The following is a 27,871-nucleotide window of genomic DNA, read 5'->3' as shown; positions in this document are numbered from 1 at the left end:
CAGTTCAAAGTATCTCCCACACAGTGTGTACTTGTGAAAAATAAGCTTTCAAAGAACCGTTGTCTTATTTTGATACAAGTTAAAAACTACACTACCTGTTTAGACTGCCATGATAATTTCCAACCTTGCACTAGCTTTCATGGGGTGTTGAAAAGTAAAATGAAAAGTGTAATTTACAAATACTATTGCCTAAAAACAGTGGTTAGCTCGTGGATTAAAAAGTTGAAGATGGTGATGTAATGGTTTTGAAACTAGAGAATATTTAATTATCACATTACACCAATTATTCTATTCTTGGATCAACAAGTTACTGTGGAAAAACCCTCTATTTCTCAGGTCAGAAGTCAGTTTGGAAGCTGGAGAGAAGATGGACTTTTCTGATATGTAATTGTTAAGTTCCAGAACACAGAAAGTATTGCAACACTGGGAAATGTGAATCACAATAAGCAGCAGCATATGAAATTTGTGGGGTTGGTGGTTTTGTTTTGTTTTTTTTGGTTACAGCAAACATTTTTAAAACCTAACTATGAAACCAGTATATGCTGAAGCTAATCAAATATTTGAAATGTAAAAGTTCTTAGATCTTTTGTTTGCATCACTGAAGCCCATAACAATGCACACGTAACAAATATTCAGTTTTATAAAAATCACATATTGCACAGCTAGTAGATGCAATACCAGCATGCTGGTATCCCTAGCATATGATTTTCTATTTTAAATAGTTGTTTTGAACTATGTTATTCAAAATAATTTCACCTCAAGGTTCAAAACCATGTAAATAAGGTCCATGTACACATCCAGTCTCAAAATGTTTACCAAGATGAGAAAAAACACAGGCACTTTAATAGGTTATTAGTGCACCAAAATTACAGGCCACAATTGCATGACTATAAACAGTTCAGTACCAGTTTTGACATCAAACTAAATAAATGAGGTCTTTCACTGATCCAAATATAGAAACAAGAACTGTTCACAAAGCACTGATAAGAAAAAGAATCTTTCAAAAAAGTAATCCTAAACAATATGTTTAGTCATTTAATACAAAGTAATTGCAGCAAAGCTTAATGTAATGCAATATAAAACTGGTTTACTTCAAAAGGTGTAAGATGTAGTAGTCTGATTTCCCTCCCCCATCCAAAACACCATTGTAGGTGGTCCATTAAAATCAAATGTGCAAAAAAAAATTACAATTCACCTTTAGGAGAGCATCAAAAATAGGCTTAATGTTCAAAATGGCATAATCATTCTAATGTGAATTTTACAGCACCATATACTTAGAATTCTAAGGGAGCTTAGAATTCTTAGTCTGGTAATATTTCAACTGACAATGTTGATCTGATAGGAACAAAAGACTTCTTGTGCATATCCCAGTATCTGAAAAAGTCATAACATTTTCAAAAGAGGAGAGAAATAATTCTCACATATGCATAAAGTCTTAATCTGGTTTATATTGAAACTAAATAATCACATTTGTAGGCATTACATTTTTTATAATATAGCATTAAAATATTGAATGTAATTTTAGGCTTGCCAAATTGAGGATAAAGAGTTGCTGGTACCTTATTTACTGGCAGCAGTACATATCTGAATCATGTAGTTTGGCCCCTTCCTATTATAAAAGTGATTTATTATCAGGCTGTGAGAAAAAGCAGAAGGGCCATTTCTGACCGTAATTTGAAGGCAGTATATAATTATTTAAATATATATAATTATATATGCATGTACCTGTGTATACACATACCTCTGTATATACACACATACGTAAAATCAGTGTTCCATTCTCTTTGTTCTTTCTTCCTAAAATCTTCTTTGGCTACAAGTCTGACCAAGGAAATTAGAGGACCAAACAGATGGATCATTCTCCAAACACTTCCATTATTACACATCACTGACTGGAAGGCTTGCATCATCCAGATCCACTGGGCCAGGATCCTGTTCCTGAGTGCCATTTTTACTTTGAGGTTCCAATAGGCCCTGCACAGTCACTTTGGAAGCTGCTTCTCTTGGAGGGACAGCCTGGACCTTGAAGTTCCCTGGCTTGGCCTTGGTAAAAGATTCGTGAAATCCTCGCTTCTCCAAGGCAAGGCGTTTGGCGTTAAGGTTTGAGACCAGAGCGTTGTTGTGAGAGGCTGTGGAATGTGAGGTGGCTGCGGTGTTGGCAAAATAGAAAGCATAGCTGGATTCTGAAGAAGAGCTGGAATGCTCCTGTAAAAGGATAAGTGTTTGTCAGATAGAATCAGTCATTAATGGCATGTTAGAAACTCAGTTCCAGACTTTACTCTGTAAACCAAGAAAACGGAAAAAACAAAGCCAAGCATCAGCCATGGCAGCAGGAAGTGGGTGCTTTCCAAAGGCAGTGCATTTTTAAATGTGAGCTTATAGCTGTATGTGATAGCAAACATCCATTTCAGCTGAAGAAACTAAGTTATGTGCCTGAAGTCAAGCTTGGCAGCTCTTTACATTTTGATACAAGAGTCTAGCAAGCCCAAACTGACTTTTTTACTAAATATGTTTAATGGCAATTAAATTGTGTTTGTTTTCAATACATGTTAAAGCTCACATCTTCAATGTCATAGATGGAAAAACTAATTGCAAGAGAAAAGTATATTCAAATGATATTTGGTATATAAATATAGAGATGTATATTCGCATCCCAAAAATCTGAAGCACTGAGGAACTCTCACTGCTCCCTCCCCTTAGGATATTCTGCTGAATCAAGCTAAAGCAGGTTACACTTCTGTTCACTGACAACTGTTGATTTCCTATTTTTGTTCCATTTTATTCTACTGAGCCACAGAGCAAAATATGATGAATGAACTACTGTAAGAAGTTAAAGAATCCTTTTCTGGCATCTTAATCATTGAAATCTTAGAAAATATTCTTAAAGTAATGCTTTTGAATCTAGATAGTCTCTTCTTTTTAAACTGCAAGAGCAAATATTAAAATAATTCATTTTTCAAAACAACTCAAGCTACTAATTGTACAGAAGTCATTTTCAAATAAGTATTTATTACGGATTCCTGCTATTCCACTGAATGACAATTTTGGAAGGGTCAAATTCAAGAAATAAATCTACCACTATTTAAATACTTTCTTGCCAGAAAGGGGGCAACTATCTATTAAATTATGATTCAGATAGGCTAGCACATACTTATGCCTCTTTTGACATTAACATATTTACTTTGATATATCAGCATAAGAGGTCTGACAAAGAAAGAGAGAGAGATGCTCTGTGTGAAGAATCTGAAAACATTTTCATATCAATTGTCAGTTTAATTTAGCATGGTATTGGATAGATTTAGAGATATAATTAAGTTTGCAGTGTTGGTTTGGCCAAATCAACATTACTACCAATATATTAAAATAGGTAATATTTATATTTTCAGAGCTATTACGGATTTGTAGATACAATCTTAATAGGATACGTGTTAAGAACTTAATTTGTTGGCCTTTCACATTTTTTTTAGGAGCAATTCCAGGAAAAGTATTTTAAGTTATTTTGTCATGTTTTTATGGCAACACCACTTATTTCTAATAGCAAAAAATGTTTATAAAAGCAGCAATTGTGCTATATGGTTCAGTGATTTATCTGGCATTCCCATCTATTTTCATCATTAACTTCAGTTACACAAATGGGAAAACTGAATTATGCCAACTTTTCTAATACACTATTTTTGTTCACATTTTGCCCACCGACCCCCAATGATAAATTCCTAGTTTAAGACATTATGCTGCTTTACTTTTTAAAGCATTTTTTAAAATAAATGCACAAGTTACAAGTAACAACCTCTTCTACATTTTGGCTAATAATTTCATGCATACGAGTTTTAAAAGCCATGCAAATCAGGCTGCGGTATTATCCTTCCAATTATTGCAGTTATAAGATGCTTGTGTATGTGCACGCATCTGTATTAGTTGGGGATAGTTTTTCATTTGTATTTTTGCTGTTACAAGGTGTCAAAGTTGTAGGTAAAAAATGGAAATATGAACTCTCATGCAAATTAATCAAAGTTTTAATACTTTTCTCTTTAAACTGTATTTTCTGTATTTTAGGGCAGTACAATTTGTACTTTGAATGTGAGAATGACTTAGCACGCTTTTGCTATTACTAATTTTAAAAATCAAATTTATTTCAATCAAATCAATATGTAATACTTATCTGCAAACCTAATGAGTGGTGTGAAGTAGTTTATGAGTTAGTTTTCAATAATGGTAACTGAAAAAAGCAATAGGATTAAGAGTTAATTTTGCATAGTGTACGTTAGCATTTTAAATCCTAGCCCTCTGTTAAGAAGGCAAGTTTACATGAGAGCCCACATACGTGCTGCATTCACCAGTTCTTGATGTATACCTCTGTATACAAGGATTCGACAGCCTTCTGGCCTGCCGCATCTGGAACACAGTGCAAAGCTAAGATTAGAGTAACCTATACTTCAGGAAGGGAATAGAGGGAGGAAAAAAGAGAGAAAGTGTTGCCAATAGTTATAGCTAGGTTGCTTAGTCAGCCCCACCACAAAGCATACACACACTAACAAAATATCTATCTCCCTCTTTTCCTCTCCCCCAGAAAACATTTTTTTTTAAATGGCATCTATTTTGTGATAGCAACTTTTACTTAAAACATGAAGCAGCTATAAAATTACTAGCTGCAAATACTATTGTTTAGATCAATTGATAGCAATCACACTAGCACACCATCAACATGATTGTGCATTTAATAGCCAGATTCCAAACGTAGATTTCCAATGTATTATGGGGATAGATATACTCAGTTTATTACAAACTATCACATAGAAAAAAAGTGAAAACCATACTCACAGCATCTGAACTGTGAAGTATTCCATGATAAATTTGGACATACTTGATGACACTGTGACACTATTACAATCTGTAGCATGAAATACAATAATTTGTAAAAAAAAAAAACCTGAGCATTTCTAATGTAGGTCCTAATGAAAAGATATAGACAGTAGGAATGCTGCCATCCACATTCATAACTGTTATTATTTAGGTCACAGTTGTACACACACACAGTTCAGTAATGCTAGATGGCGTTCACACTGGGTCTCCAACAGCAAAACTTCTAATTCACACAAGTTATTTGCAATCCCCCTCCAGCCCAAAACACATTAAATTTGGAACCATAGCTGCTAACGTGACATATGGCCAACAGTCAGTCCCAAGGATGTGCAAATTGAATACTCAAGATTTTTTTTAATCAATCTTTTATACAAGTTGCTTGCAAAATGTAGTAATTACCAAAATATCTTGCAAGAATTAGCAGAGTTTCACTGTAGTTCTTCAGCTATTAAAAGCTTAGTGATAAGAGCTCATACTGAACTTGGAAAGAAGTCTTCATACTCAGCACTTGCATTATCCTTACATTTAAGACAATGCAATGCATACAAAGCTACACACAGATAACACTAAATGAGCACTCATTAAAAAATGCAAAATGTTTTATGCACATTTAATATGCATGAAAGTTCATGCAAAGGAGATGTTATTACAGGACTGGGGGAAAGGGAGATGAAGGAGGAACAAAATAGAATTTCTTGTACTAGATTGACACCTCCTAGAGACAGTATATTATCTACATCTCAAACACATACAGAAGCTGCTGATCTTCCCGGTCCCCGTTGTGCCACTATGGCCCCAGAGATTGCTTTTATCCAGCTGTGCATGTCCTCCGGGCTGTCTGCCTAAATCAGAAGAAAAATTTAAAACTAATTAGAGGGCTGTTTAAGCTGGGTGAAGATGCTGTTTGTTTATATGGGTAGTCTGGGAAAACAATGACCAGCCTAACTTTTCCCATTGGTAAGCAGGGGCAGGATTTTTCTAACTATCTATGACCGTGGTTTTCAGTGGGATTTATACTCCTAAATCACTCAGGCACTTGTGAAAATCCACCCAAGATTATTATACCATATATGTAATATTCCTCCAGGTTAATACTGTGATAACATTTCAATCAGAATTGGATTTACTTGGTTTATTTTTTTTAAAAGGTGACCACTGTAATTCTCACAGGATTTTCAGTGATGTAAATAAAGGGGACTTGTCCAATGTCACAACCTCTTATTTCTCCTTAGTTGTTGCTGTTTCCTATGAAACAGTAATGAAAGTGGTTGGGTGAGGGATCTGGTGAAATACTGCACAAAGAAACCGATATGATTTATTTCTGGTGAAATGCTATATATGCGCGCGCGCACACACACACACACACACACACACACACACAGAGAAAAGGGTTTGTTTTTTTTTAAGTTAGAGATCAGCCAAATTTGCAGATAATGAAAATTGTTCATCTACCTTCTCAACACACTACATAGAACATATACCAGCACATATGTTCACTTCACATGATACATAAAATAACGTGTGTTCTTACTTAAATTAACATAATATTTAGAAAAATCAATCATTTAGAAAAATCAATCATTTATCTCCTTACAACCACCTTATTGGCACGCACATACATGCACTAATTGATTGTTATCTCAATCCACACACTAGGATAGGAAACAACTGGAATTGTTAAGAACAAGTACTATATTTTCCAGTTAACCACACTGGGACAAATCAATGCTTCTCAAACTCCAGTCTCCTCTTATATATACACACAGTATTTATAATTGTTTCTTTGCTTTTGTTTTCTGTCACTTGTTTTTAGTCACCGATGAACCAGTGTGGATCAACAAAGTTGTCAATTTCTACTTTCGCTCAGGGCACATATGAATAGTTTAAAAATAAGGGTCTTTGGGACCAGGGTAACTCAAACTGCCTATTTCCATACTTTCACATGTATGGGGTTCTTTTAAATATACAGTAACCTTTAACTCTTAATTTCTTGGGTCTTAGCAGTTGAAATTTTTTTAAAAAAAAAGTCTTGACAATATTTTCATTCTCAACACTAACGCTATCTTAAAGCTGAGGGTTTGGGATATAAACACAAGATCCCCATTCATCAATATTTTCTATCATGCGAATATTTCAAAATATATCTGAAGTAGCAGAGTTTGGTACACTTTCTCTGCAAGTATGCTGATTACATTAGACTAAAATGCTATATTAATAGCTGCTGTAGTAATCTAACATCAGCGCTCAATGATTCAACAAGGAGTCAAAATATGCCAGTAGTAGTGATTGAAGTAACATTACTGAAACAAGCACTGCACTAATTGCATTTTTGAGGTAGCTGATCTATTATTATTATGTATTACCATTAAGATACTTAATTCATAGTAGCCCAGTATTCATTGAATCATTTTAAAATATGATGCCACAATTAATATTCAGCAATAAACAAAAGCAAACCTTGCTAAAGCATGCAGTGGGCTGACAAGAACATATTAAAACCTTCTAACCAAATCAGTCATAAAATAGCGTCTGGGAACTTGCACATTGCAGCGAGACAAGATACCAAGTTAGGAGTTGCTCTTAGAGCTACACTAATTAATTAAAAACAATGAGGAGTACTTGTGGCACCTTAGAGACTAACCAATTTATTTGTGTGCTAAAACCCACTTCCTCAGGTGCATGGAGTGGAAAAGAGAGTAGGCAGGTATATATACACAGTACATGAAAAGATGGGAGTTGCCTTCCAAGTGGCGGTCAGTGCTAATGAGACAATTCAATTAAAGCGGAAGTGGGCTATTCTCAACAGTAGAATACTTAGGCGAGGAAAAAAAAAAATCACTTTTGCAGTGGTAATGAGGCCAATAATCAAGGTGGCCCAAAACCTAATTTCCTCATACTAATTTCCCCCTACTCTTACTCACACCTTGTCAACTACAGTATCAGGGTAACTCATTTCAAGCAAATTTGGTGGGGTTTGTTTGATTTTTAAAACAAGTAAAACAATGTATAATTTTTTAAATCAGCCTGGTAAGGATATGTGAGCAGATTGTTTTGTGCATGTACTGTTAAGTGTTCAGTAAGATATGGCAAGAATCACTGACGTATTTTCTGGTTGTGAAAGCACTACATACAGCCAACAAGTCAAAGTACAGCACAGTCAAAGTGAAAGTTCATTTTTTAGACAGATATTACAAACAAAGGCTACTGGAGCTGCACGGTAGTAGTTTACATTCATCAGCTAAGGTTACCAGTTTGAATGTTTGACCATTCATCTCCTAGATCTCTGTAGTTTAAATCCACAGAGAGTTGTAAAACTAATATTCTATAAATAAAAATGTAATCATTTAATTAATATTACACATTTTGTAAGTGTATTGACCTGGCACTATAGAATTTAAATAATAAAGGACAGACTGTTTAGGACTTTTATAGACTTCAACAGTCAGTCATTCTTGCTTGCAAATCTGACATTTCCCATATGGATTTCGGAACAAAATTGCTAAGAAAAAACCTACACTAACATGACAAGACAGTTGGAGCTATTGTAAGGTCTGAAATACTATAATATTTTACATCCAATGTATGTGCAACTGAGAGGAAGACTGCAGACTTTACTTTCTCAAGAAAATCAAGTATTTAAACAGTTTTAACAGTAAAATATTCATGCTTAATTTTCTTGCAGAATGATCTGGTTTTACCCAGAGTGAAAGATTACCTGTACATAAAAGGTTCGAGAAGTTGTTACGATTTCAAAGAGATTGTCTCTCATCATTATATCACTGCAAAGACAAAACAAAACAAATACTTAATAGCAATTTAGATTTTTAAACTGCTGTACTTATAAACAACGTTATACCTAGAAAATCAGAGTATGCAGAACTCTATATCCGTCACCCTTCAAATTAAACTTTTATCTTTCCTGATTTTGATAGTCACTATCAATTATATGACTGATTTGATGGGATGTATCAACCTTGCATTAGCCTAGCAAGGGTTAATCACTCACTATGTGTTCAGGCGGTTTCCTCATCTAACCATGAAGCATACAAGCTGTGAAATGCAGGGAGCTGACTGCTGGATGCAAAACTTGATTGTTATGAGTTAGGAGGGGGGAAATGAAGAAGAAAGGATATGGGAGGTTGAACCGATAACCTCAGAGAAGTTGGAGAACCAGCATTGTCTTGGCCATGCTGGAGCAATGAGAATGAGCTTGGCACAGTCCAAATTCAGCTTGGGAATGACTTATGGGATGATCAGAATTGGAAGAAAAGTGCTGATTCCCAGCTTAAGTGAAAAGCATTGGTCAAGGAGCCCAGACTGAGACCCCCTAAGCAGAAGAGCAGCCACCATTTCTTGTCACTTGTGATGAGCAGATCAATTGTCAGGATGCCCCAAACTACAAAATTGGACCACAAGATGCTGGTCTTCAGGGACCATTCATGATTGTGAGAGAAATTTCTGCTGAGGTGATCCACTACGTGATTCTGGATCCCAGGTAAGTGACTGGCCACGAGAGTCATGTGTTTCCTGATTCAAAACTTCCAGAGCTTGATCACCTCTTGACACAGCATGCTTGGAGTGCGCTCTCCCCCCGTCCCTCCCCCATCTATTCACATATTACATTGAGGTGGTATTGTTGGTAAGGAAGTGCACTGAAGCAATCTCGAAGGGCCTGACAGGCATTATGGATCGCACAAAGTCCTGGACAGTGATATGCAGAGAAGCTTCTTGTTCTGACCACAGGCCTTGAACTTTCACAACCCCAAATGTGCTCTGCAAACTTAAGGAATCATTGGTGACAACAGTCCCGGTCAGTGGGAAGCGAGTAAAGGGAACACCTGGCACATATTGCCCTGAACCATTCACCACTGGAAGGAGTTCAGAATCAGCAGAGGCAGTCTGAACCATCTGTTCAAGGGATGAAGATTTGCAGGATAGGCCAACTTCAGACACATCTGAAAAGGACACAGACACAATCTAGCATACTGAATTACCTGTGTGCATGCAGCCATATGGCGTAGCAATCTCACTATACATGGGCTATGCCTGAGGGTTCAGACTGCAGCTCTAGACATAGGTGGTGAATTTTCTGGAAACAATCAGTTGGCAGAAACTCTCACAAACTCAGTCTATCAGGGCCTGAGTGAACTCAACTCTTTTTGAGGTGGAACCAATGTTGACTTCCCAGTGTTTAGAATGAGACCTCAACAATTGAGTAGGGGTAGTGCGAAGTGGACATGACTGAGGACTTGCACTCTGTACCTGCCCCTCAGTAACCAATCATCCAGATACAAGAAGAAAGGAACTCCTCTATTCCTGAGGTACCACTATCATACACTTGTGTTCAGAAAAACCCAGGGTGCTGAAGATAGGCCAAAAGGCAGCATGGTGTATTGGTGGTGACTCAGAAGGATTGCTACAAGGAAATAAGCACCCTGAAGGTCCAGGGTAGCAAACCAGTCATTGTGATTTAAGGTGGAGAGGATAGTTGCTAGGGTGACCATAGGGAATCTCATGTATCTGATGTATTTGTTAAGATTGCAAAGGTCACGTATAGGTTTCATCCCTCTCTTGGACTTGAGAACCAGAGCTATCAGGAGTAGAAACCCTGCCCCTGATGATGCAGGGGGGACCTCCCTACAGCCCCCAGAGACAGTGTCTTGTGAGAGGGGTCCCTGAAGAGAAATGTGGTGAGGTGGGGAGGCATATGGAAAGTAACTGTATTTCATGATCTGACAGTGCTTAGGCCCTAGTTGTCCAAGGTAATCCAGTCCCAAATGTAAAAACCAAGACCCAAGGGGGCGAGGAGCCAGCTGGTTAAACCCAGACTGGGCAAGCCCTTGACTTGTCCCCTAACTTTTACTGGAATACCCTGGGGCTGAGGGACTAAGAGTCAGGCTGACTACCACTCCTCAAGCCCCCAAGGGGCTGACCCAACCCCAGCCCACTGCTCCAGTGTCCCCGGGGCTCACTGACGGCCCATTGCGCCGTCATTGCCGCTGCTTCTGCATCAGGGCTGATTGCCGCTGTTCCTGTGGCCTCTGCTCTCCAGCTCCAGGGGGACGGACCCAACCCCAGCTACTGTTTCAGCCCTGGGGCCACTGCTCCGGCAGCTCCAGGGCTGACACCTGCTCCAGCTCTGTCGCTGTGGAAGAAGTCCCAGAAAGTCACGCAATTTATGACCTCAATGACAGAATCCTCTAATTAAAAAGCCTTACCTTTCAAACACAGTTATGGCTACAAATAACCAGAGAGAGTCTGAATAGTTTAGTTCTGTCAATGTAATAAAAAAAGGATCTCGAGACATCCAGAGTCTGAAGCGTCTTCTATTCTCAGCACTACCTGTTCTTTGTGAAACAATGTAGGATGGCTCAGCCATGAGTGCTTGAAGCTCTCTAATCCATCTAGTTGAGATGACAGCAACCAGAAATGGTGAGGGTGATCTGGTGTAAAGAGCATACTGAAAGAGGTTCAAAGATGGGCTCCCTAAGATTCAGGATGACAATATCGAGATCCTATCCCAGAACAGGGTCCCTAATGGAGCTGAGGCCCAGTTTGACATGAGCAATTAACTTCTGGACTGAGGCCTCATTTCTTGTAGGATAGAATTAGGGAGGTAAACATACCATAAGGCTGAAAACAGAACATTTGTGCTAAATAAGTGAACAGGTAAGTAAGCTAGAAAGACAGAATGTCTAAGTCCACTAAGATAAGAGGGAGAACACCCAGGGAACCATTTACTAACAACAGGTAAGAGAAGTTAGGAATGTAGACACGATGTAAAGATTGGCTTGAGCATGATGTACATGGATTGGTTTCTGAAAAGTAACCAAGCCAACCATGAAGCATATGATGCAATAATGGGTAAATGTATATAAAGGAAGAGGTTTTCTGTGCAACTTTGGATGTATAGTGTGACCTATACCCATGCCCTATGTTGAGTCTGATAACTCAAGTGTAGCTTTGCTGTATGCCAAATAAAAATAACCCAAGTGATGAAATCTGGAGTCCAAATGAGTGTTTTGGATCCCAGAGAACTGGATGAAGTCTTCTCCCACAACTGGACATAGTGTTCTGGATAAGCAGAGTTGAAAAAGTCTTGGAGGGAATCCCAATATACCCAACTGGCAAGTAAGCATGTAACAGGCTCTTGAGGAACCTGGATACAGTCGAGTCAGAGAAGATAAAACATGACTATGCTGGAGGATAACAAGTCAAGACTATCGTAAGGTGGACACAGACGGAGCTGAACAACTGGCTACTTTTAAATACAGCAAGTAGTAAAGGATCTTTGGTAACAGAAACTGCAATGGGTCTAGATTGTATTGGGAACCTCTTCCATTTTGAGGCATAAATCTGTCACAGATGTCTTCCGTTCTGTAGAAGAAAATCTCCTGAATCTGCAAGAAGCAGTCTCTTTCAGTGGTACTCCGCCTGCCAACATCTATGCAGTCAGGAACAGAGACTCTACCGTCTGCCATGAGTGGTAAGAAGGAACTGAGGCAGGGTTGCATTTATGCCATCACAAGGGAGCACAAGGAGGCACAGGGCACACGCATGACCCTGACACACATTGCTATTCAAAAAGACTCCAATCTCATGTGCATGAGATGCAAGCACATCTACAGCAGAATTTTCACCAACACATACCCAAAGTAGAAATTTCAGTTTCACCCTCATTTCAAAATATACTGATGTTAGTGGTTTAACTGTTTCCTTGATTTTGTCATTTATTGCTCATTCTGACCTTAACTCACTGCTGGGGATCATGGAATGCAAGCTTCAGTATCAAGATCTCATGCTATATATCATAAATTGCAGTATTTAGATTCAACAGGGTACGTGACCACAAAGCTATCTGTTGTCCCTAAATACACCAACTATCAAACCATGTATCTAAATTAACTAATTGGAATTAAGCCACCAGTCTTTTGACTACATTCTAGCTCAAGGGTCCTCAAACTGGGGGTCGGGACCCCTCAGGGGGTTGCAGGCCGTCAACCTCCACCCCAAACCTTGCTTTGCATCCAGCATTTATAATGCTGTTAAATATATTAAAAAGTGTTTTTAATTTATAAGGGGGTGGGGGTTGCACTCAGAGGCTTACTATGTGAATGGGGTCACCAGTAAAGAAGTTTGCAAGCTACTGTTCTAGCCCCAACAAAACTGTTTACTGTGATACTTCAGATATTTTGCATCAATGGTTAATTTTTCTCACCTTTGTTTACATTCCTGAACTTTATGGACCTCTTTAAGAGGTATGATCCGGAGAGGTTCCTTTTCCTGCAAAAAAGGAAAAGGTTTCAGTGGATTAATTTCTTTCAAGATTCAAATAATCAGGACTTTGTTACTCAGGATTGATTAGCAATAACAGGGAGACTTCCAAGGCAGCGATTCATTATTGCTTGCTCCAGCTAAGACTTTGTTCACTCTCTTAAACATTGAGCTCCTCTGCAAATTCTAGGGCATGAAAGCATTATGAATCTTTTTTTTTTTTTTTAAATTTGGAACTTTGTGTAGCTACCTATTAAACTCAACTGGATAAGGTCCAAGAGGATCTCCATGATTTAAGCCACCTCTTTCTTTCCAAAGCATGGCACAGTAATCATAGAATCAGAGTTGGACTGGAAGGGACCTCGAGAGGTCATCTAGTCCAATCCCCTGCAGTCATGGCAGGACTAAATACAATCTAGATCATCCCTGAAAGGTGTGTGTTTAGCATGCTATTAAAAATCTCCGATGATGGAGATTCCACAACATCCCCAAACACTGGAATAAATTGCTTACCTACCTTGACAGTTCGGAAGTTTCTCCTAATGTACAACCTAACCCACCCTTGCTGCAATTTAAGCCCATTGCTTCATGTCCTATCCTCATAGGTTAAGGAGAACAATTTCTCTCTCTCCTCATTATAACATTCTGTGCACTTGAAAACTTATGTCCCCCCTCAGTCTTCTCTTCTCCAGACTAAATGAATCCAATCTTCCCTCGGAGGTCATGTTTTCTAGACCTCTCTCCTAGACCTTTTTTGTTTCTCTTCTCTGGACTCTCTCCAATTTGTCCACATCTTTCTGGAAATGTGGCGGCCAGGACTGGACACAATACTCCAGTTGAGGCCTAATCAATGTGGAGTAGAACGGAAAAGAATTACTTCTAGTATCTTGCTTACAACGCTCCTGCAAATACATCCCAGAATGATGTTCGTGTTTTTTTGCAACAATGTTACACTGTTGACTCATAGTTTAGGTTGTGATCCACTATGAACCCACATCCTTTTCTGCAGTACTCCTTCCTAGGCTGCCATTTCTCATTTTGTATGTGTGCAACAGATTATTGCTTCTTAAGTGGAGTACTTTGCATTTGTCCTTATTTCATCCTATTTACTTCAGTCCATTTCTCTAATATATGTAGGTCTATTTCCTGAATATTTAAATAAACCTCAGCACTGGCCTTTCAACTTCCAGTTTCATGTGCCACCATGTGGCTGTTGGAGGGAATAGGAAAGTTTCTCTGCTTACCTGAAATTTTATTTTTAAATACCAAAGTTACTTATAAGTATTTCTGGCAACTTGCAGCTTCAAGGAAGAACAAGATCTGTCTCTCATTGGCAGCAGGCTAACGCCTTACCTCCTGAAGTTACGTTCAGTAAGAAATTGCACAGCCAGGATGATTGAAATCTACTTTCCCTAAATTATAGGCTGTTAACTGTACTTTGTGCTTTTCCTCAATGATTTCTCCTACAGAGAATTGTAAATTCCATTTAATAACAAAACACCCAAATCCTGGGATGCTAATTTTCATTCCTTCTCTGTTCAGGATGATCCATTTGTCTGCAGAGAGGGCTGGATCTTTTAAACTCAAAAGAAAGGAAATTTTCGGGTAGCACAGACAAGTTCTCTTATTCTTTGTGCTAAGGCCCACAGATCCATTACAATGGAATGTTCATAGAAATGTGCCTTCACAGTGGTGGGAAGCAGGATCTTTCATTAAATATTGGCATCTGAAACAAATAAAATATCCCCTCCATCTTCCCCTGGGCACTAAGGCATGAAGCAGATTTCTACCTTTTTACAATCAACCTGTGGAACTCATTGCCAGAGGATGTTGTTAAGGCCAAGACTACAACAGAGTTCAAAAAAGAACTAGATAAGTTCACAGAGACTACTGGCTAAGATGGGCAGGAATAGTGTCCCTAGCCTCACTTTGACAGAAGCTGGGAATGAGTGACAGGGAATGAGTCACTTGCTGATTCCCTTTGGGGCTCGTGGCACTGGCCACTATCGGAAGACAAGATACTGGGCTAAATGGACCTTTGATCTGACCCAGTATAGCTGTTCTTACGTTCTTACCAAAGTAAAGAAAATGGCATTGGCTATGACTGGATGACCAATATGTGCAAAATTTGGTGAACTTGCACATTAATGGCTGTGTGGCAGTCTAATTGACTGCAATACAGTATTACTCTACCCTGAGAAAGTCACTGCTCCTAAACACTGGACCTTGATGCTCAGTTAAAAGAGGAATATTTCTTGAATTCACTCAGTGAATGAATGCTATGAGAGTTGGGAGGAACCACGTACCTGAATTAAAAATATAATACTGGTCTGTTAGAGAAAGATCCCAACTTCAAAGCTCATCTGAATGTAGACAGTGGCCACTGAAGCCCTACTCTAATGGATATGAAGTCTGGCACCTCCCTCCAAAGGGTCAATCAGGGTAGTGTTGTAAGGAGCTGAGTGAGATTCAAAGGCCATGCTTAATAATCTTGCAGGGCTGGAATAAAGTTGATGTCCCCTAATGATGCATTTAATGTTAGGCCTTGTACAAAACTTCCTTTTCATGAACATGCTGAGAATATTATACTACAGCGCCTTGACATTTTGCTCAGACACACACTTACAAATTCATAATAAAGCCCTCCAAGAAGAACTCATGGCTATACTTCACTGTTTTAAAATGGTAGTTAAACTGTGGACTTTGCCCCAGACCGTAGAATATATTGTATTTGTTTACTTTTGTTTTGGGATCCACGAGAGCAATAATCACTTATTTACTGTTTGTGTTAATCACAGTGCCTGTAAGCCCTTGTCATGAACCAGAACCCCCTTGAGCGAGACATGATGCACACAGAAGAAAAAGTCCCTGCACACAGAAGAAAAAGTCCTTTCCCCAACGAGCTTCTTCCAAGTGTTTGTTTTAAACATCTTTGGTCCTGGATGGAGGACTGATTTTGCAATAGCAGATCTCTATGAGAGCTGAAAATGCCACTTTTTTTCCTTTATGGACATCATCTGTTAATCTTCCGAGATGAAACCTAGCACCTGATTGTATTCAATGTCAGCCCAGGCCTCTGATTGACTTTTCTGGCACCATGCCATCCGTCCTGAATCCAAGATACTTCAGGAACTGTTTCAATGTGTTTAGTTCAGCTTTCTCAGTGTACAAAATCCTTATCTCTTCCCAGATAATTTCTCTGATAAGGGAATTTCCTTCCTCCATAATGCCAATATTATTGCTGCCATGATCCTGTAGACACACCCTGGCAGCACATGTAATTTCAGAAGGGAAGAGAAAAAGGCTGCCAGACAGCTGCAAAATGTAAGAGTTGTCTGAAGATGGTAAAATGGAAATTCTTTGAAGACAAGCCTCCTATAGAAACTTACTTAGGCGTTTCATGCAGTGCCCTGCTCTGTTTGTCCCCAGTCCTCTGAGGCTAGAAATAGAAATGAGGAGCAGGTTGTAATGTGCCGATCTGAAGTAGATGGATGATTTAATTCATGTCATGGATTTTCCATAAATTACTCAGACTGGGAATAGGACAAAGATTTTTTTGCAATTCTTGTACAACTCCATAAGTACCCCCTTTAGGCATAGGGAAGTTACTTACCTTATTATGGAGTTCTTTGAGATGCATGGTCCTCAACTGTATTCCACTGTGAAGTATAAGTGTATGCCATGTACCTGAGACCGGATAAATCTTGCAAGCAGTCTCCAGTGCTCCACCTGTGCCCCTGCACCAAAGATATAAGAAGTCGGGCAGATCGACTACCTCTTCAGTTCCATCTCTACCATGAATCTTGTCATATTCCAAAGCAGAGGGAAATACAGATAGGAACCACATATCTCAAAGAACTCCAGTTAAAACAAGATAAGTAACACTTCCTTTCTTCTTCAAGTGCTGGTCCCTATGTTTTATTTCACCATAGATGACTGAAAGCAATACTAAGAGAGGAGGAGGATGCAAAGCTCCATGTAGTATAGCTGCTTGTAGAAGCACTGTCCCAAAGGATGAGTCAGCAGAGGAGCCTTGAACCAAGGCATAATCTCATGAACGTATGGATGGAACTCCATGTAGCTGCCCTGCAAATATCCAGCAGAGGCACCTCCTGAAGTGATGCTATTGAGGCTCCCTCTGTACGGGGAGCCCTTACTCCATGTGGAGGAAGAAGATGTGCCAACTGACAGTAATTCCACTTAGAGAATCTCTGAGAGAATATAGGTTGTCCTTGTACTCGTTCTATGGCAATAACAATGAACAGTCTGGGTGAGTTTCTGATCTGTTTCATTCTCTGCAGGTAAAATGCCAATGCTCATCTTATGCAGAGGGAATGAAGTTGCCTCTCCTCAGAGACATGGGGCCATACACGGTAGCATTGTTTGTTAAAGCATGTGGGGGCCCTTCGGGTGTCATAACAGTTCACTGTTTCTTTTTGATTAATCTGATGCCACCTGAGAGTTGTCATGCCAAAAAGAAAAGGGGCCTACGTACCTACCTGAACTTGGCTGCCTGTGAAGGGGCCTGTAGAGTGAGAAGACCACTCTTACAGGCCCCCACATGCTTTCACAAACAGTGCTACTGTGTATGGCCCCATGTCTCTGACGAGAGGCGACTTTATTCCCTCTGCATGTCCCCTCGTTAGAAATGCTAAATTCCTGATCACCAGAGAAAACACCCACATTTATGTCTGGTAGGGATCCTAATCTGATGATGGGAACAACAGTCTGATACCATCCCAAGCTTTTAGGTATGACAGAAAGACCCAAATCCCCTTCAGTAAGTACACCTTCCCAGGATGAATGAAGGATACATTGCAATAAGTTTGTCTGCAGCCGCCCTTGACCTCCTCAGCACAGTTTCACAATACTCTGTACATCTCTGCCTGAAAAAATCTATACTTCTAACCTAAATTCTCTCTAAGCTGCATGGCTGCACAACTGCCTATTAAGCCCCGTGCAGGGGCTCAGGGCCCACCAGGGGAGAGGCACCCCTGACTTGCCACAACCAGGGGAAAGGTGCCCCTTCCCTGGCCCAGTCCAGGCCTGCCAGCCCCAACATGGACCTACCCAGCGGGGAGAGGCGCTTCCCCCCAGGCCCGTCGGCGCTGCCAGCTAGTGGAACCCCTCCCTTGGCCCAGCCCAGCCAGAACTGCCGAGGCTAGGGAGAGGCACCTCTCCTCCGGCCCCAAGCAGCTGTGACAAGAGAGGGCTGGGGGAGTGAGGGGTGGAAGTGAGGCACTTGGAAGGTGGTAAGGTGATAGGGAATAGCCAGCATGGATTTGTAAAGAACAAATCGTGTCAAACTAATCTGATAGCATTCTTTGATAGGATAACGAGCCTTGTGGATAAGGGAGAAGTAGTGGATGTGATATACCTAGACTTTAGTAAGGCATTTGATACGGTCTCGCATGATATTCTTATAAACTAGGAAAGTACAATTTAGATGGGGCTACTATAAGGTAGGTGCATAACTGGCTGGATAACCGTACTCAGAGAGTAGTTATTAATGGCTCCCAATCCTGCTGGAAAGATATAACAAGTGGGGTTCCGCAGGGGTCTGTTTTGGGACCCGCTCTGTTCAATGTCTTCATCAATGACTTAGATGTTGGCATAGAAAGTACGCTTATTAAGTTTGCGGACGATACCAAACTGGGAGGGATTGCAACTGCTTTGGAGGACAGGGTCAAAATTCAAAATGATCTGAACAAATTGGAGAAATGGTCTGAGGTAAACAGGATGAAGTTCAATAAAGACAAATGCAAAGTGCTCCACTTAGGAAGGAACAAATCAGTTTCACACATACAGAATGGGAAGAGACTGTCTAGGAAGGAGTATGGCAGAAAGATCTAGAGGTCATAGTGGACCACAAGCTTAATATGAGTCAACAGTGTGATACTGTTGCAAAAAAAGCAAACGTGATTCTGGGATGCATTAACAGGTGTGTTGTAAACAAGACACGAGAAGTCATTCTTCCGCTTTACTCTGCGCTAGTTAGGCCTCAACTGGAGTATTGTGTCCAGTTCTGGGCACCGCATTTCAAGAAAGATGTGGAGAAATTGGAGAGGGTCCAGAGAAGAGCAACAAGAATGATTAAAGGTCTAGAGAACATGACCTATGAAGGAAGGCTGAAGGAATTGGGTTTGTTTAGTTTGGAAAAGAGATAACAGTTTTCAGGTATCTAAAAGGGTGAAATCAGGAGGAGGGAGAAAACTTGTTCACCTTAGCCTCCAATGATAGAACAAGAAGCAATGGGCTTAAACTGCAGCAAGGGAGATTTAGGCTGGACATTAGGAAAAAGTTCCTAACTGTCAGGGTAGTTAAACACTGGAATAAATTGCCTAGGGAGGTTGTGGAATCTCCATCTCTGGAGATATTTAAGAGTAGGTTAGATAAATGTCTATTAGGGATGGTCTAGACAGTATTTGGTCCTGCCATGAGGGCAGGGGACTGGACTCGATGACCTCTCAAGGTCCCTTCCAGTTCTACAGTCTATGAGTCCTCTCTCCACACTGCAGCCCCGGGGCAGCCTGCACCTACACACCTCACCTCCAGCCCCATCCCAGAGTCTGCACCCCTACCCTCTGCCCCAGCCCTGAGCCCCTTCCCACATGCTGAACCCCTCGGCCCCACCCCCACTACATTAATTTTGTTATGTGCACTAATATGAAGGTGGTGTGTCACACATCACCTCCATACTGGTGCACATCAAATTCATTCTGCAGATGGATGTACAAAGTTAGAGGGAACACTGCTTCTAATCTGGACCACTGAGCTTTGTGGGTATGTGCACATGCATGGCTAGAGGAAAAAGCATGTTTACGATGAGGTCTTTTCTTCAGGACTGACCTGCCCAGCTGAACTCCATGAAGGTGAGCAAGGGAAGCAGGCACTTAGTATTAACCACACTGCTGCACTTTATCAAGGCGAGCAGTGGAAAATGTGATGATTCATTTCCCCTGCAGGAGTTTGTCCCATAATCATGCTGGGGGAGTGGGCAGAGGGTTTCAGAGCTACCCTTGCCTGCAGGCACCGCCCCGCAGCTCCCATTGTCCGGGACCAGGGAACCATGGCCAATGGGAGCTTCAGGGGTGTTACCTGCAGGCAAGGACAGCGCACAGCAGAGCCGCCTGCCCTACTCCATCCCCAGGAGCCACGCCAGACATGCTGGTCACTTCCAGAAGCAGCAGACAGGGAACCTTCCTTAATCCCTCTGCGTGCCACTGCTACCCCGGAGCCACTCGAGGTAAACAGCGCTGGGCCAGAGCCTGCACCCCAAACCCCTCCTGCATCCTGCACCCCAACCCCCTGCCCTGGGCCCCCTAACCCCTTCCCTGAGCTCCCTGCGGCACCCCTCCTGCACCCCAACCCCCTGCCAAGTGCCCTCCTGCACCCCATGCCCCTCCTGCACCTCAATCCCTTGCCCTGAGGCCCTTCCTGCACACCACACCCCCTCCCACACCCTGCAATCCCAACCCCCTGCCCTAGCCCTACATTCATGGCCCTGCATACAATTTCCCCACCCAGACATGGCCCTTGGGCCAAAAAGTTTTCCCACCCCTGTTCTAGACAGTACTCTGCTGCTAGCACAATTTAAAGACCTGCCAACAGAACTTAAAAATTCATATGTTCTGAAATTGGCCCATATATACTAATTACTACTATTATTTCAAATCTTTATTCAATTAGATGTTTGTATGCAAACAGGATGTTAGTTTCTTAGCTGCATACCTCTGAATTTGCTACTGACAAAGGCCATGTGAAGGAGGGAGAAGAAGCCAGGAGGAACTGTGCAGCTATGCAGGGAAGCATAAATACAACTTTGTGCTTCTTTTAACATTTGCTTGGACTCTCTATTTCACAATCAGCATTTCTTAAGATAATCATTTATACTCAAGTGAGCATCCACCAGGCATGAGAGGAACAAAATACTGATGCAAAATGAGTGACAACTGTTGTGCATATTTAGAAGTTTGTTCAATTCATTATTATTCCTTACTGGAAATCAATCCTTCGCAATACCCTATCAGTCCCCAGAGCAGCAGATTGCGAGGTCAGAGAATTAACTTCCAAAGAGAAATCATTAACAGATGACCTATTTTCATAATTATTTTTTTTTACTGAAACTATAGAACAGAATTACAGAAAGTTACAAAAGTAGCACAGCACTTTTTCAGACACCCAAGTAGATCATTAAGAAACCTTCAGTGTGTATTTTTGAAATTTACTTCCAGACATCTTTTGAAAGCAGTATAACACATCTGGGAACATACCTGTTCAGATTTGAAATAGCCTATTGTATTTTCATCTAACTGAAAGTATCTTCTCTTCCAGTTCTTCATCTATTAGAAGGAAAAAAAGAAAATAAAATCTAAGCAATACATGATTTTCTTTAATTTTCACTCACTCAATCTAGCTAGGTTTTTTGAAAAATACATCAGTGAACTACATTAGCAGTTATATGGAAGCTGCATTTTCCAATTTTTATTTTTGTAATTACTTTTAGCAATTCCTACTAATGCTATTGGATATTTCTTAAACTGCCACAATTCTATTTCCAATTATATCTATTCATAGGAATCTTGTTTCCTACATTCATTAATCTAGATTATTTTAAAACCACATATCCTGCTCTCCAAAGTCTAAGATTTAATTTCACAAGAATTACACTTGGAAAGATTTGAAGTTACAGGTTTTCTTAAGGATCACAGTGCCGCAAAGTCTGTGAAATCTGCAGTATGGTAATCCAATAACTCAGCATTCTGTAGAAAGTGGCAAAAAAAATGTTTAGATGCTTCTTTGGAAGCTAGAGAGAACAGAAAGAAGGTATCTGGGGAAAATTTAGGAAACTACGAGCCTAAACAAGACACATTACCACTGGTTAAGTGAGGTCCATATTCCTTGATTTAGGGAATCTGTACCAAAAGTGCTGCAGACAATTCTGAAATATGTCCTTTGTCTCAGACATTCTACATGCAGCTAGCATGGATCAAATGCGTATTTTATTCACTTCATATGCATCAAATGACCTGGATTAACAAATGGGATTAAAGTGATAAGATTACTTGAATGGAAAACTGGGATAAGGGTAAACAGAGTGAGACAAAAAATAGAAAGACATGAAGAGCTCTGTGTAAGACTGAAAGCTTCTCTTGGTGAAAGAGACATGTTGGTCCCATTACGAGGTACTTCATCCACCTTGTCTCTAATATCCTGGGCAATACGGCTACCACAACTCTGCAAATATGAATACGCCAGAAATATACTTTATTCTGTTCAGTACAGAGAATATAAAGAAAATTAGGGACAAAGAATATGCCACCAGTCAATTATGAAGACAGTAGGCAGAAAGTACATTGGATAGTGGTGGTGAAGAAAGGATGTACTTCTATTAGATAGTGCTTAAACTATGAGTAAAAAAGAACTAAGACATTTGCATATAAACTGGTATATCAAAAAGTAAAATGTTTAATATAACATACGGGTTTATAGAATACCAGGGTTGGAAGGGACCTCAAGAGGTCATCTAGTCCAACCCCCTGCTCAAAGCAGGACCAATTCCCAACTAAATCATCCCAGCCAGGGCTTTGTCAAGCCTGACCTTAAAAATCTCTAAGGAAGGAGATTCCACCACCTCCCTAGGTAACTCATTCCAGTGCTTCACCACCCTCCCAGTGAAGTTTTTTTCCCTAATATCCAACCTAAACCTCCCCCACTGCAACTTGAGACTGTTACTCCTTATTCTGTCATCAGGTACCATTGAGAACAGTCTAGATCCATCCTCTTTGGAACCCCCTTTCAGGTAGCTGAAAGCAGCTATCAAATCCCCCTTCTTCTCTTCTGCAGACTAAATAATCCCAGTTCCCTCAGCCTCTCCTCATAAGTCATGTGCTCCAGCCCCCTAATCATTTTTGTTGCCTTCCACTGGACTCTTTACAAGAAGGATGTGGAAAAATTGGAGTGTGGGGCCCAAAACTGGACACAGTATTCCAGATGAGGCCTTACCGATGTCGAATAGAGGGGAATTATCACATCCCTCGATCTGCTGGCAATGCCCCTCCTTATACAGCCCAAAATGTCGTTAGCCTTCTTGGCAACAAGGGCTCACTGTTGACTCATATTCAGCTTCTCATCCACTGTAACCCCTAGGTCTTTTTCTGCAGAACTGCTTCCTAGCCATTCGGTCCCTAGTCTGTAACAGTGAATGGGATTCTTCTGTCCTAAGTGCAGGACTGCACTTGTCCTTGTTGAACCTCATCAGGTTTCTTTTGGCCCAGTCCTCTAATTTGTCTAGGTCCCTTGTATCCTATCCCTACCCTCCAGTGTATCTACCATGCCTCCATGTTTAGTGTCATCTGCAAACTTGCTGAGAGTGCAGTCCACGCCATCCTCCAGATCACTGATGAAGATATTGAACAAAACACACTCTTCCACTAATAATGTGATATTGGCTTAATATATTTTTTTTTAAATTTAGACTGCTTAAACAGTATCACCTCATATTTTAATAATTTTGCCAGTACTCATGTACTACAAAGGCAATTTAGCCATGCATTTATGCAGCCTGTAAGTCAGCAAATTTCCACTGTTATTGTAAATTGCACACCTAATATGGACTGTGTTGTACATAGTTCACTGAATAATTTTCATATCACATCAGTCTAATGTATTTCTGCTTTATGTCAGAATTCAAGATGTTTACACATCTCTATTAGAAAATCAGTTTTGTACATAATGTTTGAGAAACAAGATAATGTAAATACTAATATAATGCACACACACACACACACACACGAGCAGACAGTTTTCACACAACTGTAACTGACATTCTGACTGGCGTCTAACCATGCAACTTAAGCATCATTTTAACTTATTTTTGTGTGGCATTTCTTTGGTGTTCTTCTGAAATAAAAAGGAGGAACAAGTTTATAGAAGCGGCCATACTGGGTCAGACCAATGGTCCAATCTAGTTCACTCTCCTGTCTCCTACAGTGGCCAATACCAGAGTTTCAGAGGGAATGTATAGAATAGGGTAGCTGGAGTGATTCAACCCTGTCTTTTCCTCCCAGCTTCTGGTAGTCAGAGGTTTAGGGTTGCCCTGAGCATGGGGTTACAGCCGTAACCATTTTGTTTAATAGGCACTGATGGCCCTATCCTCCATGAACTTATCTAACTCCTTTTTGAACCGAATTATACTTTTAGCCATCACACCCTCCCCATGGCAATGAGTTCCACAGGTTCCTCTTGTTTGTATTAAACCTATTGCCTATTCTTTTCATTAGGTGACCCCTAGTTTTTGTGTTGTGGGAAAACAACACTTCTCTATTCACTTTTTCCACATCTTTCATATTTTATAGACCTCTATCATATCCCCCCTTAGCCACCTCTTTTCTAAGTTGAACAGCCCTAATCTTTTCAGTCTCTCTTCGAATGAAAGTCATTCTATACCCTTGGTCATCTTTGTTGCCCTTCCCTGAATCTTATTTTTTATCCCTTTCCTAATAGTCCCCAACACTGTTAGCTTTTTAAAGCACTGATGCACACTGAGCTGAAGTTTCCTGAGAACTACCCAGGGTAACTTCAGCATCCCTTTCCTGAATGGTAACAGCTAATTTAGAACCCATCATTATATACATGTAGCTGCGATTATTTTTTGCAATGTGCATTACTTCACACTTATCAACACAGAATTTAATCTGCCATTTTGTTGCCTAATCACCCAGTCTTTTAAGATTCCTTTATAGCCCTTCAGAGTCAGCTTTGGACTTAACTATATTGAATAATGTTGTATCATATGCCACTTCACTGTTCACTCCCTTTTCTGATCATGAATGAATACGTTCAACAGTACAGATCTCAATACAGATCTTTGGGGGATCCTCCTGTTCACTCACCTCTCTCCATTGTGAAAACTGCCCATTTATTACTACCTTTCATTTCCTATCTTTTAACAAGTTACCGATCCATGAGAAACCTTTCTTCTTATCCCATGACAACTTAGCGTCTGTGAGAGCCTTTGGTGAGGGGCCTTTTCCAAGACTTTCTGAAAATTCAAGTACTTTACTTCAACTGGTTCATCCTTGTCTGTCTGTTCATACCCTCAAAGAATTCTAATAGGTTGGTGAGGCATGGCTTCCCTTTACCAAAGCTGTGTTAAACATGATTTGTTAGGGAAGAGTTACCTATGTGTCTGATAATTTTATCCTTTGCTATAGTTTCTACCAATCTGCCTGGAACTCACATTAGACTCACCGCTTGTAATCATTAGAACTGCCTCTAGAGTCCTTTTTAAAAATCAGCATTAGCTACTTTCCAGTCATCTTGTACAGAGACTTGTTTCTGAAATGGGTTGTATACTACACCAGGGGTAGGCAACCTATGGCACGTGTGCTGAAGGCGGCACACGAGCTGATTTTCAGTGGCACTCACACTGCCCGAGTCCCTGGCCACCCATCTGGGGCGCTCTGCATTTTAAATTTAATTTTAAATGAAGCTTCTTAAACATTTTAAAAGCCTTATTTACTTTACATACAAACAATAGTTTAGTTATATATTTTAGACTTATAGAAAGAGACCTTCTAAAAACGTTAACATGTATTACTGGCACGCGAAACCTTAAATCAGAGTGAATAAATGACGACTCAGCACACCACTTCTGAAAGGTTGCCAACCACTTGTACTACACAGTTAGTAGAGCTGAAATTTCATATTTGAGTTCCATCAGAACTCTAGGGTGAATACCATCTGCTCCCAGTGACTTTATGTTTAATTTATCAGTTGGTTCTAAAACATCTCCTATTGACACATCAATGTGGGACAGTACGTCAGATCTACCAACCATAAAGGATAGGTCCAATATGGGTATTTCCCCTACAACCTCTGCAGTTAAGACTGACAGAAAGAATCCATTTACTTTTTCTGCAATGGCCTTATCTTCCTTGAGTGTTCTTTAACAGCCTGGCCGTCTAGCAGCCCCACTGCCTGTTTGGCAGACCTCCTGCTTCTGATGATAAAAAAAAATTCATGCTCCCAGACTTCAATGTTGTGAGTTTGCAGAGCTTTGAATAGAGCACATGCTAAATCCCTTAATCTCGAACTGTTTGGCTAGACATCAATCTCCTGCACATTTTTGGAATTGCACAATTTCTCCTCTAAACCACATAGAAAGCCTAAAAACTTTCCCTAATCACTTCACACTTTATAAATCCTGCACACAGTGAACTCTTGCTTCAGTCCAAATACCTTCTGTACACTTTTCATTACAAAAAGATAGCTGCACATGCTCATGCCAAAGAGCATCCCTTAATTATACACTTAGCCTAATGTTTTCGTCTGCAAAAGGTCTCAAATTTTAACCTAATACAAAAACATGCAGAAGCACCAAAAAAAACCCACAAAAGTTGAAAGAATACCAATACATAGATAAAACACATACTACTACTACTGAAGAATCACTCATTTGATAAAATTCTAATTACCCTTAATATTTTAACAACATTAGTGTTATTTGGTAAAAACCAAAAATCAGTATCAATTTATCTCAGTATAATACAGAAAGTAACTGTAATAACTTTTGGGCCTCTGTTCTTCAGAAGAGGAATGCATTATTCTCCAAATCACTTACCACAGCGCCTTGCTTAACACAATAGCCAGCTTTGATAACAGCATTGTCTGGGGGAGGTTTAGCGCTAAAGTAAGGAAGGTGGCTTTGGGTCCGTTTCAAGTAATTTCTGTCACCTCCTTCCCCACATTCATTTAATTCTTCTCTCTAGAATGGAGAGAAAGTTCAGGATGTTCAGCATTTGCTCTAAAGCCCAGTGATAAGAACAGAAAATGAAAGTGTATTCGGTTCCCTAAATTTGGTATTTGGTCCACTCTGTGCCCACTAAACTCCATCTCTGATTTGTTTAGAAACACCGGAAACTTGACACTGCAGTATAGCAGTAATATCAATGTGACAATTACCTACATAAGGCCTACTGGAGTACTCCAGGGACTGCTCAAAAGTACACAGTTTGAAAACAGATTATAAACATATCAAAACAGATAAAGCAATTAAAAATAGTATGTTGAAGACCTAAGAAACAAAATCTTTACTCCTTTTAAAAAAAGTTAATCCACGGAGTGATTTTGTTTAGGAGAAGAGCAGTCTAGATAATTCCAAAACTATGATTAGGGCCAGTCATGCAAATCGTCAGAATAACCAATCCCCCAATGTGACCCAAGAGGATAAAATAGTACACAGGGTGTCAAACTCAGTAGAATTACTGTGTATCTACTTTTAGATACAACCATTACTAACTTTTTATTTTACATCAGGTTTCTAGCACGCCATTTATAAAAATCTTGGCTTTCTGAGCCAGTCAGTATCTTTCCTTTCTCCATTGCAAAATGCAAAAACAAGCATACCAGTGAACTTCAGTGATGGACTAACTTGAACTTTGACATTGCCAATGCCAGAAACTCATTTCACGCCAAGAAATTCAAACTCATATAGGGGGTCTAATTCTTGGAAGTAAAAAAGTCAACACTTAAAAGAATAATCTTTCATACAGTCACAGAAAAGTAAAACAGTCGAATGGACACCTAGATACCATATCAGGTAAATATTTAAAAAGCAAGTTTATGAGAGTATGAGTCTTCTGGATGAGGATGGATGGGGTTGACAAATTTATTATAGATAAAATAAATGTATGTCACAGTATCCTGACAAGACAGACACATAGCACAACTCTTC

General features: G+C 40.0%; 1 protein-coding gene across 8 annotated transcripts in view; it reads right to left on the bottom strand.

Moving 5' to 3' along the window:
* Positions 1-488: 488 nt before the first annotated feature.
* The window catches only part of PLEKHA1 (pleckstrin homology domain containing A1), a 90,982-nt gene continuing 63,599 nt past the window's right edge, over positions 489-27,871 (bottom strand). For 4 of the 8 annotated variants that reach the window (XM_030568774.1, XM_030568778.1, XM_030568775.1 and 1 more), the window contains 6 exons: positions 26,759-26,902; positions 21,408-21,476; positions 13,079-13,143; positions 8,576-8,639; positions 5,613-5,702; positions 489-2,205 (listed from right to left, as the gene is read on the bottom strand). In XM_030568774.1, the coding sequence (XP_030424634.1) occupies positions 1,879-2,205; positions 5,613-5,702; positions 8,576-8,639; positions 13,079-13,143; positions 21,408-21,476; positions 26,759-26,902 (759 nt within the window). In that variant the 3' untranslated portion in view covers positions 489-1,878. Of the gene's footprint in view, positions 2,206-4,321; positions 4,393-5,612; positions 5,703-8,575; positions 8,640-13,078; positions 13,144-21,407; positions 21,477-26,758; positions 26,903-27,871 lie in introns of all 8 variants that reach the window. The other 4 variants (XM_030568779.1, XM_030568781.1, XM_030568777.1 and 1 more) reach the window with 2 other exon arrangements.

This window comes from Gopherus evgoodei, chromosome 7 (assembly GCF_007399415.2).
Source record: "Gopherus evgoodei ecotype Sinaloan lineage chromosome 7, rGopEvg1_v1.p, whole genome shotgun sequence".
Classification (NCBI taxonomy): Eukaryota; Metazoa; Chordata; order Testudines; family Testudinidae; genus Gopherus; species Gopherus evgoodei.
The sequence above is the reverse complement of the archived record's forward strand: the minus strand, read 5'-3'. Positions and strand labels throughout refer to the sequence as shown.